General features: G+C 31.8%; 1 protein-coding gene across 1 annotated transcript; it reads right to left on the bottom strand.

The window, feature by feature from the left end:
- Window positions 1-1,077: 1,077 nt before the first annotated feature.
- Window positions 1,078-7,578, bottom strand: LOC139861741 (probable pectin methyltransferase QUA3). Its single transcript, XM_071850236.1, has 7 exons — window positions 7,044-7,578; window positions 5,587-5,790; window positions 4,789-4,999; window positions 4,435-4,696; window positions 3,449-3,823; window positions 1,732-1,827; window positions 1,078-1,602 (listed from the first exon to the last, which is right to left on the bottom strand). The coding sequence occupies exons 1-7, from the start codon at window positions 7,476-7,478 to the stop codon at window positions 1,377-1,379; spliced, it is 1,809 nt and encodes a 602-aa protein (XP_071706337.1). The 5' UTR covers window positions 7,479-7,578; the 3' UTR covers window positions 1,078-1,376.
- Between the last annotated feature and the right edge of the window lie 5,394 nt (window positions 7,579-12,972).

The raw sequence follows: 12,972 nt of genomic DNA, 5'->3' as shown, positions 1-12,972 counted from the left end.
ATGGAGAGTTGAGTGAAGATATTAAAGAGTGTCGAGAGTTGAGAGTCTATAACTTTAAAAAAAATGGCAAGCGCCCTATAATTAGTATCAGAATTACTAGGCTCGTTATTTTTTTAAAAAAAATGAAGATCTACGTCACTGGGAATATTAGTGTTGGAGGAGTTCTTGGATTTGAAAAAACACATCCAAGATGGGCTATTCTTGTGGCCCCGACACTTTATGTTTAAAGTGAGATTACTTAATGGGCTTCAATGTTAAAAGCCATTGCTACACATATCAACAATAATTCTTGGAGATATTAATCAAAAGTCAAAACGCTCATTTTCTCGACAAACAATAAGTTCTCAAAAAAACAAGTTGCAAAAACACCCTTGCAAGTCGGAAAGCACCTTGCAACGTTGCAGGGTGGGCTCTTGCGACGTACTGGTCGTAAGTTGGTCTTGTGACTGACATGTAGTAGGCGAACTTAACATCATATCTTTTTATCTGTAGCTCCGATGTTGGCATTTTTTTTCTAGCCGATGGAAAATTACTGCCATCAAAGTTTGAACCCGAGAGTTCCTAAAGTATGGGCCAGACGCAACACAACGACGATCCGAGGCGGATTCCCGCTCGCCCGGGGGGGGGGGGGGGGGGGGGGGGGGGGGGGGGGGGGGGGGTAAGCCTTTAAGTTGTTAAAACTTTCGGATTGCTTTCTTTGCCCAAGCGGGACGGGATCAAGCCTTTAAGTTGGCAAAGTAGGTTGGGTGACATATCGACCATAGGAGTACTCGGGATAAACCAGGGCAACAAAAGGGGGCCCATTAAGAATTGGATAGAAAGTATTGATTGTACCCAATCACATGCATAACTTAGTACACACATGATAACTACACAGTTATTTTTGAAAAAGCAAGTCCATGTTACATTTAGACCAAGAAACATCAACTACTAAAAGAGAGATAATAATCAAAGTCAAATTCAAATGGTTAATTAAAATAGACAATTGAAATCACATAGACTACAGTGATGTTCATTGTTCACAACGTGTAGACACAAGGTAACAGTTAACTAAATTAAAAAAAAAATTGAACAATATACAAACTTAATGCTTATTTTAAGTGAAGTATCTTGATTTTGTTATACATTACAAGCAAATCTAGCATATGAAACACTGATATACTAAGTTCATATTATCTTTGCTTTCACACATTTCCTTTGTGTATCTATCATATCATAATAACTATTACTTCAACAAAAAGATCAAAACCCAAACAAGGAACAAAGAAAGCTTGTGCATTGATGCATACAACAACTTTCTAATAAATAACTTAACCTTACATTAACATAAGAAAAATATAGAATCTAAAGAAGATACCTATAAATGCAGTAGCGTGTTAATGAGAAGATGATGAAGGTAATGTCCAAAGAGGTTTTGTGGCTACCAGAATTCGTTCCCTCCCTTGTGATTCGGGTTCCTTAACGTGCGTAGTAGATTTCCATCTTACGGAACTAGCAATTCGGTCTATTTTTGATATAAATTCAGGAGAATCACGAACCACAACTGTTCCTTCTGGACGCAATAATCGATCCATCTCTACCATCACATCCACAACATTACATCTGCAAAAAAGTTATCATACGTCACCAAAACATATTACAATTACTCAGGGTATGTACCCATATGTTGCACATTTCAAAATTGAATAGAAAAATTGGTAGTAATATTAGTAGTAAACAACAGTAGGCTACCTGTTCTTGCCGGTGACTGGATCCTTTATGAGGGATTCAAGTGCAACCACATGAATGAAGTCATAAGTACGAGGGTAACTTGAGAAAGGTTCGCACCTGAGGACATACAGAGCAGATATTGTAAAATATAATGATTGAGATAAAAGATTGATACAGTAATTATATCACATGCAGAAAACAGTAATCAAACAACACTTTTAGGGATAAGTGCATAGACCATACAAATTTGGCAAAGTCTGCAAACAAGCACCAAAGTATAAGCACTTAGCATCAAGCCACCCAAGTTTCATCTACTTTCGACTAATCTCATCAAAATAATATATGACTAATATACTTGCAAGTCTCTCTCAAAGTCTGTATATGTGATCCTATAAGCTAAAAACGTATTCTTCTTAGACACATAACTAGCCACAATCACAGGATATTGCTGTGTACTAGGCTGAATTTTATTTTTATTCACCCAATTTTCTTTAGTGTCGAGTCCAAATCCTTCTTAGTCCTTCATAACTCTAGTTTCGTACCAAAACCTATCTTATCCTCAAAAGTCAGAACTAATGTGTAGACCAACAACATAAACAATGACAACTCATCCTACAGGTTATCCATCAACTAAACAATCACTTAAACAAAGAGAAAAGAGCATAGTATTGACCTTTGGTTTAGTCATAAGCTTAAAATACACGAATCCAGCATGCACTCACAGTAGTAATATTCCATCGTACATATAGTCATATAGAGGTGGTAATATTGGCCGATTTTGTTTTACTTATGAATGGGTCGAGTTGAGTGGGATTTGTATTATAAAGGATAACGAAAAGGATAAAGAATTAAAGATAAGAAATGGGCTGAAGAGTTGAAAGTCCCCCATAGTCTATTATTAATGCATACATCCTTGCAATTCCTTTGGACTCAAGTACTTGGATTACTAATGAAATTATAATGTTTTTGTCCTAATATTCAAAGCATTTAACTATTCAATAAAGAATGGAAAAAAAAAAGAAAAAAAAAAGGTTTTCAGGTCAACCCGCGTGGCCACGGCCACAACACATTTCAACACATACTAAAAATGAGAGATTTCAGCCGAAATGCATATTCATCTGTTACCCAGCACCAATTTTACTGCCTCTCCTTTGCACCTCAACTGTGCACACTCCCAAATATGCCATATGCAAACCTTCCAGTGTTTTAAAACTCGGCCGAGTCCTCGGGGATTTCTCGGTTAAGATCACCAGCCGAGTTCTCGGTGCCCAACTCGGTCAACGGCCGAGTTCTCGGTGCCAACTCGGTCAACGGCCGAGTGTCTCAGCCAAATCGGTAACTCAGTCACAAACTCGGAAATTCAGTGAAAAAACTCGGCAAATTAGTCAAAGTCTATTAGAATTTATATTAGGCTAGATAAATTAATATTGAAAAACTAAAAAGTCAACGTAGGTCAACATCCGAGTTCTCCCGAGTTCTCCCCAAGTTGCCAAGAACTCCCCAAAAATGTCCGACCGAGTTCTCCCCGAGTTCGAGTTCTCCAACCTTGAAACCTTCAATTAGTTAGTACAATGTATTTTCCAATGAGTTGTTAACCAAGAAGGTGTATATCAATAGTAAATCCCCAAGCAAAAAACTTAGAACATCAACTTAAGCAGGCAGCAGTGTCTATGCAAAAATCAATCACGCTGACAGGCAACACTAATGAAAAAGTATAAACTAATGAGAAATAACTTACCAATCATGATAAACACCAATAAGCCCTCTATCGTAAATCACACCTAAAGTTGAAGGCTTGCGATCTGTAACAACATTCATCACCCACAAAGAATCAGACGCCAGTGCAGCTGCAAAACCACCGAAAAACGCATTCATATCCATCACATTTCGTACTGCAGGTGTCCCCAGTTTCAGGTGTAACGAATTTTTGTAGTAAAAAATCCTCCTTTCCCAACGCCGTGTGTCAGCTTCGAATACGTCATTTCCATTCTTAATCAGACTGACCCGTGATGGAGCTTGCTTTAGTCTTTGTGGCCATTTGGGTATTGAACCAACAGCAAAATCTCCTTTGAAAGATGATGTCTGACTCACACACTTTTTTAGTTTCACATACCTGCATTTGATCAAAAATATATCACTCCATCTTCACATAAATTAATCCAGAGATGGCAAGTTTTAGCCATATGGCCCATATACTTATAAATGGGTCCATTTGGGTTAGGTTTATCTGAAAGGGGTAAAATCCAATAACTTAGCTGAAAAGGAAATGTGTCAACTAGGTTTCACATCACCCAAAATCTTTAGTGCATGCAAGCTTAATCGTTCCATTTAAAGACTTACATTATTATTGCAACAATAATATGTTTATAATCTTAATTAACTATTTAAAAAAGTTTTAAAAGAAATAATTATTTTGTTGGGGCCCTGAGTTCCTTGCGAGAGGTCTCAGGTTCGAATCCCGTCTAGGGGGCGAATATTTAGTGGTGGCCAGGGATGGGTTGGAAACAGCCAGGGAGTAATCCTGCTGGGCAGCATACATCAGAGTATGGGGTCGGATTACTCGCCCTCCCGGGTAACCCGAACAGGGAAAACCTTCTACCTTTTTAATTATTTTCAGCCTGGCCCATTTCAACCAGTTTTATAGTGTGGCCCATTTCAACCCACCGTCTTGCCACCTTAATCTTATATCTTATATACTCAAATAAAGGATACTAAATTACAAACCAAGCGGTATTCGGGTCATCAGACTCATCACACAATTCAAGCCCAAGTTCATTTTGGTTCTGAAGACATGAATCACTAACGGGCTTTTTCCAGATAACTGTGTTCCCATCCACAACAATAAGCTCGTAACATAATGCTCTAGCCACAGCCTGAAGATCTGCCCATTCTTTGTCCTGTTTAGCCCACTGTACTGGAGGACCTGAGATTACTAAATACCCACCAGGGCGAAGTAATCGATCGACTTCCATAAAATATGTTGCATCTGCATAATTAATACTCCAAGTATCAGAACAAATAAACAATACATGTGAGATGTCATTTATATAATAACTAACAAGTTGAGGGTACACGTACTATATGCAGTAAAAGGTATCAAACATCGAGAACAGTGCATTAAATCAAACGAAGATGCAGGGAAAGGAAGTCGGCGAGTGCCAAGCATCAACACAAATGCGGGTATTCCTCTCTCCAAAGCAAATTGTATTTGTGATTTATGTGAATCTCTTGGAGCAAAAGAAAGTGGCAAGATTCCTTCTTCTAATAGGTGACCCCCAAAGCTAGCAACCTGTAAAAAAGTTACACCAATCATATTTAAAAAAAAAAACAAGAACTTAAGTGACTGGATGATTACATTCTATTCACATCTTGGTTGGAATGTAGAAATGGAATAAGTTTCTATTAAGACTTCTAAAATATGTAAATGTTTATAATTTTTGCTTAACTTCAAGATTGCAAAAGTCACTACGGAGTACTCGGTTGGGACTTTTTAGGGAGTACTCGGATGTTGACCAAGTTTGACTTTGACCGTTTTTGACCAGTTTTAACTCATTTTCAAAGTAATCCCGAGTTTTGGCAGAGTATTGACCCATTTCCCGAGTTTGGCCGAGTACTCGCCAAGTTGGAAAAACCGAGTACTCGCCGAGTAATTCCAAGTTCTCCAACACTGCTTAACTTTATACACTATTCAACATAAGCAACTAAAATTTTCATTGGAGAAGTAACACATTTTAAAGTATTAAACATATCAGACAAAATTAAACAAAAGTAGTCATTTTAATAAAAAGGACCATTCCATTCCGTATCTGATTTCATCAACCGTGAACTACCTAAGAGTTCCGATCAAAGACAGAAATATGATGCGAAAATACTTACCCCACATCCCATATCAAGAGCAGTCCTTAGGACCCCACCAGAAATAGGAATATATTGTTTAAGCTTTGCGATATATTGTGTAGCTCCATCTGGAAACATAGTGCCACCGCCAGGAAATATAAAGTATGGACCATCTCTTTTCATCCATCCTTGATGTCCTTTCCTATCAGCTAGTTTATTATACGGCATGTTTTCGTGCCATATCTGCAAACCAAAAGATAAGAGAATTTTATATTATAAGAGATACATTTATATATACACTTTGAGCTAAAAATTGTAACCATAGGTACTTGAAGATCTAAATCTAAAATTTCAGCTATAATATAACATGCCAATGATAAAATTTTGTTTTTCCGTGAAACATATGAGTTGTCAATAATACAATACACCAAGGACGTCACATGCAGTGGCGGAACCATAAATTTTTTCACCAGGGCGAATTTTTTTTGAAAGCGTTCACATTCACTACAACTTTTTTTGGCAAAATATGAAGGCTTTTGGGCAACATATGAAGGCTTTTGGGCAAAATATGAAGACTTTTGCGCAAAATATAGAGGCTTTGGGGGCAAAATATGGAAAATTTGAGAGCAAAATATGGAGGCTTTGGGGGCAAAATATGAAAATACAAAATTTTAGGCATGAAAATTTCACATCCACTGGGGGAAGGCGCCCCACTTTATTTCTGCCCCTGTTCACATGTCTTCCAAAATGAAGGTAACTAATCTGAGAATCAGCAAGCATACAACAAGTCGATAAAACAACTTATACATGGACCATCAATCAGATAAGCTTAATGAAATCACGTACAGTCTAGAACGATTATTAGAACATGATTAAGATACATCAAATTCATTAAACTGGTCTGCCAAACACTTTCTTGAAATAGTAAAAAATATTATGTACCTTACACGAGACTAGGAGTATGAGTAGATAATGAGCTCAAATTACTAAATAATTATTTTTTTTGTTTGAATGGCGGCAATTCTATTAAATTACTAGATAATTGTGCATACATAAAACTTTGTAGGCTATGTGTCAGATCTTATAACTACTCTGTAACTAACTACTAATATACAACAAATATATCGACTAACGCCACTAAGCAACACAACGCTATAATAATAATAATAATAAAGTTATATTATAGTAGTAAAAAACTTCAGATAATAACAGCTTAAGCACACATAAAGATTAACTAAAAGTAGCAAAATTAGGTAAACTTTCATGTCACTTAATCTAAACATGACAACCTAAATCGAATATGCATACATAAACTATATGCAGCATCTTATAATAACTACTAAATGTATCAAATCAAGCAACACTATAACCAACTCTTCTAGCTAAATCTGCAAAAACTCTCATGATCAAATATAAAGTAATTAAACGCATCAACTTAAATTAAATTAAGCAAAAAAAAAAAAAAAAATACACAAAGTAGAGTTAGCAAACTGAACCTTATGTAAACTCTCCGGCCACTGAATCGGAACATGATAACCTAACGGCGGCGGAATCAAACACAACGGCGTTTCACTCAACACCGGACAATGCCGTTCCCGGTAAAAATTCATTTCTCTACTAAGCACACTATTCCGATTCGGATCTTCACACGGCATATAATCAACAGAATCCGGTCCACACGATTCAATCTCCGCATGTTTTCCAGCTTCAATCAGGGCTACAAGTCCGTACCGTTGTTTCGGATCGGCTGTGTTGGATCGGATCAACGCTTGAGCACCTGAAGCGGCTAATGAATCGCCGAGTGGTGTGAAGATTAAGATGAAGAATAGAATTACGATTGCGAAGAATATCATTGAAATGAAATCTAGAAGCTGCCATTTACGTGATGGAGAGGTGCGTTGTTTAGGTGAAGTTAGGTTTATGTGGCCCATTGTGGTGTGATTTTGGGGGTTTTTAAGATCTGGTTGTAGATATAGATTTGGAGAGTGAATAGTGAAGGGAAGGAGCAGGGAGAAATGTTGGGATCTTGATGTTCATATGATCTAAGGGAAATCCGTTTATTTATATTTTTTGGTATGATAAATGTAAATGATAATAATAAATAAATCATTAAATTAAATCATAGTAATAATAATAATAATTATAATTATAATTATAATAATAATATAAATTATTATCATTATTATAATTCTAATATAATAATAATAATCTATAATCTATCTATCTATAGTCTATAGTTAATATTAAAATCCTACAATAATGATGTCATTATTAGGCTAACAACAACAACAACAAAACCCAATACCACATGAGTGGTGTATGGGGGAGGTGAGATGTAGACAATCATTTCCCTATCCGAGAATAAAGACAAGTCATTTCTCCACCCAGAGTGAAACACCCATCATGAGTAGAGAAAGTCATCTCTCTCTTTATTCGACGGATAAAGACATTATTAGGCTAAATTCTTTGTTAAAAAAAATTAAAAAGAAAAAAGAAAAAAATCTAAGCATGATGGGTGATGTAATTAATCAAAATAATTTTGAATTAAAATTATATCTTATTAATTAATTATTATTATTAAATCTTATTAATAATTATTTTAATTTTAATTATTGAAATTAAATAATTTTAAATTATTTTAATTCATTATTTTGAATTGAGTATGAGAAAGTATAAATATTATCTCTTATGATTGGATGTGGATTATTTAATATGCATTTTAAGTGTTTGATAAAATGTTCAGCTGACGAGTTTCTTAGTCGGACTCTATGGTTTCACGGGTCATTAAACTAAATGAATTTAGCATTTACGTTCACTTAATACCTAAAACATATCATTAAACTGTTTCTTTAAACAAACTCGTGATGTCACGGATCATTTCACTAGTAATATACTAATAATGATAATAATTGTGACAACCCGGAAATTTCCGATCAAATTTAAACTTTATCTTTATATTATTCCGACACGATAAGCAAAGTTTGTTAAGTTAAATCTCAAGAATTTTAAACTGTGTTCATACATTCATTTAACCTCGACCAAATTCCGACGATTCACGAACCATTATATAAATGGATATGACTATATATATATATATATATATATATATATATATATATATATATAACTTGATAGTGATAACATAGTATTAAATGTGTAATACTTTATATGAATGTATTTGTTTCAATATGTTTATCGATGGAATTAGAAGATAATATCAAATAATTGAATTATAATATTCATTATGATACGGTTACGGGTTTCTGTAGTGAGGTCCACTATGATTTAGGAAATCTGTTCTTTTTAACAGTATTCGGAATAATTGGTGAAATAATTTACATGCTTGAGATAAAGTGTCATTAACGAGTGTTAGTCTAAAGTTAGTGGAGATTCTCGATTAATCTTCAAAAGCATGATTTACAGCAACTGCCTCGTGTCCCTTGTTAATTAAATTATTTAGTTTTGATAATGTTAAAAACATTATTTAACTTCTAGTATTTAAACGAGTATAAATTATATAAAATAGAAATTGAAATATAATTAGTTTTGAAAAACTAGATATTATATTAAATAACTATTCCAAATATATATATATATATAAATTATATTTCTAAATGAAGATATATATATATATATATATATATATATATATATATATATATATATATATATATATATATATATATATATATATATATATATATATATATATATATATATTACAAAGTAATATTAATATAACTATAAAAATATTAATATAACTATAAAACGTTTTGATTTAAGTAATATTTTAAATATATTATTAAATATATTTTAGTAAACAATGAAAAGTTGATTTAAAGAAGCAATTAACCAAAACACTTGAATGTTCAAGTTACATTTAGAGTAATACAGTTTATCAATGATTTAAGGTTATATTTTGACAAGGGTACGAGTCACGAAATGTAAAGTACAAGTTTTCTTAGCGTACGAAACTTCGTTTGAAAAACCGGAACCGGGACATTAGTCGAGCGACGACGTACGAGTCATTGGAATTAAAATTACAAGTCAACTATGCACGAGAATTAAATATAATATTTAATTAATTATAAAGATTAAATATATTATATAATTAAAAATGTGTGTCGGCAGAATAAGTTAAACGAATGTGTGCTGTCAAACCATCCCATGCGATCGCATTGGATATGGCTAGGAAAGCCATGCGATCGCATGGCACCTCTGGGCTGGCCACATCTATAAAACGCGATCGAATTCATTCAGTTTGTGCACACCTTCTTCTTCTATATTATTTCCTCCGTATAAATATAAATATATTATTATTATTATTATTATTATTATTATTATTATTATTATTATTATTATTAAGATTAATATTAATATTATTATTAATCTTATTATTATTATTATTAGTATTATTATTAGTTATACTTAAAATACTACGACGAGGTTACGAGCAAGATATTTTAAAACGAGTTTTTCGAGAGGGATAGAGCTAAGGAAATTATGGTTTATAGTTATGGAAGTTATGGGTATGGTTCGGGAGTATTGCTCGTGAGTCAAACTAGTGTTTATCATCTCCGTTGCGTTTACATACTTTCCTACAATATTGAATCACAATATTGATATGTGAGCATTCATATCTTATCTTTTATATATTAATAGTGTATCCATGTCTAGTGCTCGAGTATATATGTTTATGCATGCTTGTATACTAAATTTCGTCGTTAAATAGTTTTATGATGAATTACGAATTTAATAAATATACTACTGATATAAGGTATATGAAATGCATGTTATTGGAAAGCTGGCAAAAAATTAATAACTTTTCATTTAGAAATCGTGTGATTTCGATGAACAAATTAAAAGATATGATCAACTGAATTATAATTGAATTTAATTGAAATTGCTTTTGAATCTACAATTAATATTTAAACAACTTGTTTATAAGATTAATAAATTGGATTTTTTTTTAGATATTAATAGTCGAGTGAATGAACTCTTATATAAGACACGTCTCTTTTTGTTGAACAATTGTCAAAGTTGACTGTCTTATCGTGTTTTAAAAGCTTTATAAACACTATAATCTGATTTTACAAGTATTGGAAAACTATGTGAAATAATAAGCATGTATAGATTTAAAGATCATATTGGGTCAGGTTGACTTTTAAATGTATATATATATATATATATATATATATATATATATATATATATATATATATATATATATAGAGAGAGAGAGGTAATTGAAACAATAGAATTTAACCATTTGAATTAAAAATTATATCTATATATCTAAAAGACATAGTGGAAGTGAATAGTACAAAAGGGTATTTCCGAATTTTCACTTTTTACTTATTTTATTATTTAAATTTCATTTCCACCAACAAAGACCCCCAGACTTTTTAAAAAAAAATCAAATCGTCCCCCTAAACTGGGGGATAAAGTGTCAAATGACCATTTTCATATCTATATATCTAAAAGACATAGTGGAAGTGAATAGTACGCAAGGGTATTTCTGACTTTTCACTTTTTTATTTTATTATTTAAATTTCATTCCATCAACAAAGACCCCCAGACTTTTTTTTTAAAAATCAAATTGGCCCCTTAAACAGAGAGGTAAAGTGTCAAATGACCATTTTCATAGAAAAAAATCTTAAATAAACTCCCCCAAATCTTCAACGGGTCATATCATCTCGCTCGCAACGAGTTAAATTTTTTCGACAACATCGTTAAACTCGAAATAATTTTAGGAACACAATGTCACTAACTATACGCAAAGCGGACATTTTTTAAAAACGCTAAATATTTGGGAAACTTTTCATACAAGTTAATTTTGCATTAAATTTATAAAAGTCGACAATTCCATAGCGAAACGCGGAGATGTACATATATTGTTAATTTAACATAACATTTAAATCTTTCACGAGCTATACCTTTTAGTTCGAATCGAGTTGCGCTTCAACGGCATCATCGTTAGCCACGAAATAATTTTACAAACTAAACGCAATAAAATACATTAAAAACCGAACCCCCGGTGCGAAGCTAGGGTTCAAAACCTAGTTTCTACTATTAAGTATGGTCATTAAGAATTATTACTATTATTAAAATTATTATTATATATATCATATAATAAATAACATGTAATATTAATATCTAATATAATAAAATTTAATTATAAGATAAACTATAATTGTTAAAGTAATATTATTATTACTTTCAATATTCATATCTATATTAGAATTATTAACATTATTATAAAAATGGATATAAATGTAAATTGTTATATTGTTATTACTAATATTGTCGTAAGTAGTATTATTATTAGTACCATTAATAATATTATTATTATCAACATTATTATTATAGTTATCAACATTATTATAATGAAAATAATACAATTTAATATAATTATCATTAATAATATTAATATTATCATTCTTGTAATTATTTATATTAATATAATTTTGATAAGGTATTAGTAATATTATTCTTATTATTAATTCTATTATAATTATTATTAGGATTCTTATTAAAAATTAAAAAATAATAACAGTTTATATTAATAGATTTATATTATTAACTAATATTACATAAATTAATATAATAGATATATAAATAAATACAAATACAGATACAAGGATATATAAACACATATATAAAGATAAAGATACAAAGATATATACTGATATTAATATACAGATATATATATATATATATGTACAGATATATATACGTAAACATAAATACAGGAAAGTGGGATTATGTTTTTCCATCGTTTTCAAAAACTGTAGGTGATTTATCTTTGTTTAATTAATCGTACGAATCTGTGTTTAAACAAAAGTGTAATTTCAAAATCTGTTTAGCGTCGATGTCAGGTAATTCACTTTATATTTTTTTATGTACGAATGAACAACCTGTCGAACCACTATCACTATAAATCAAAGGAGTTACTCAAGGATATGGATACATACAATTGACTTAACATCCTCATTCTCAATTATCACTATCATCCATTTTTATTTAATTGAATTTAACAGAAAATTTAATGTACAGCTCGAACACCTCTGTTCTTAGTAACTTTTTACTCAACACTTGATTTCAAATGATTTTTAAAAATCTAAAAATGCTATTATGTCGGAATTGCTCTGCTTAGACTAACTGTAAAATCTCATGTATTAATGTTTTCTATCGTGTTCCAATTGGAAGAGTCAAACTTAAATTGTAAAAGTCAAATGATTTGTTCTTGGGGAAATTCAAGGCCGTGTTTATGTTTCAGCCTAAATTGGGAATACATAAAGTTTATAAGTTCGATTTTAAACCATGTTCATGTAGAAACTTCTAGCTAAAACGTTCAAAATCTTTGAATTTGATTTTGAGTTCATAAAATAAATAATGGGTCTGTAAAATTGAAATATGTATGTT

Source organism: Rutidosis leptorrhynchoides, chromosome 8, assembly GCF_046630445.1.
Source record: "Rutidosis leptorrhynchoides isolate AG116_Rl617_1_P2 chromosome 8, CSIRO_AGI_Rlap_v1, whole genome shotgun sequence".
Classification (NCBI taxonomy): Eukaryota; Viridiplantae; Streptophyta; class Magnoliopsida; order Asterales; family Asteraceae; genus Rutidosis; species Rutidosis leptorrhynchoides.
The sequence above is the reverse complement of the archived record's forward strand: the minus strand, read 5'-3'. Positions and strand labels throughout refer to the sequence as shown.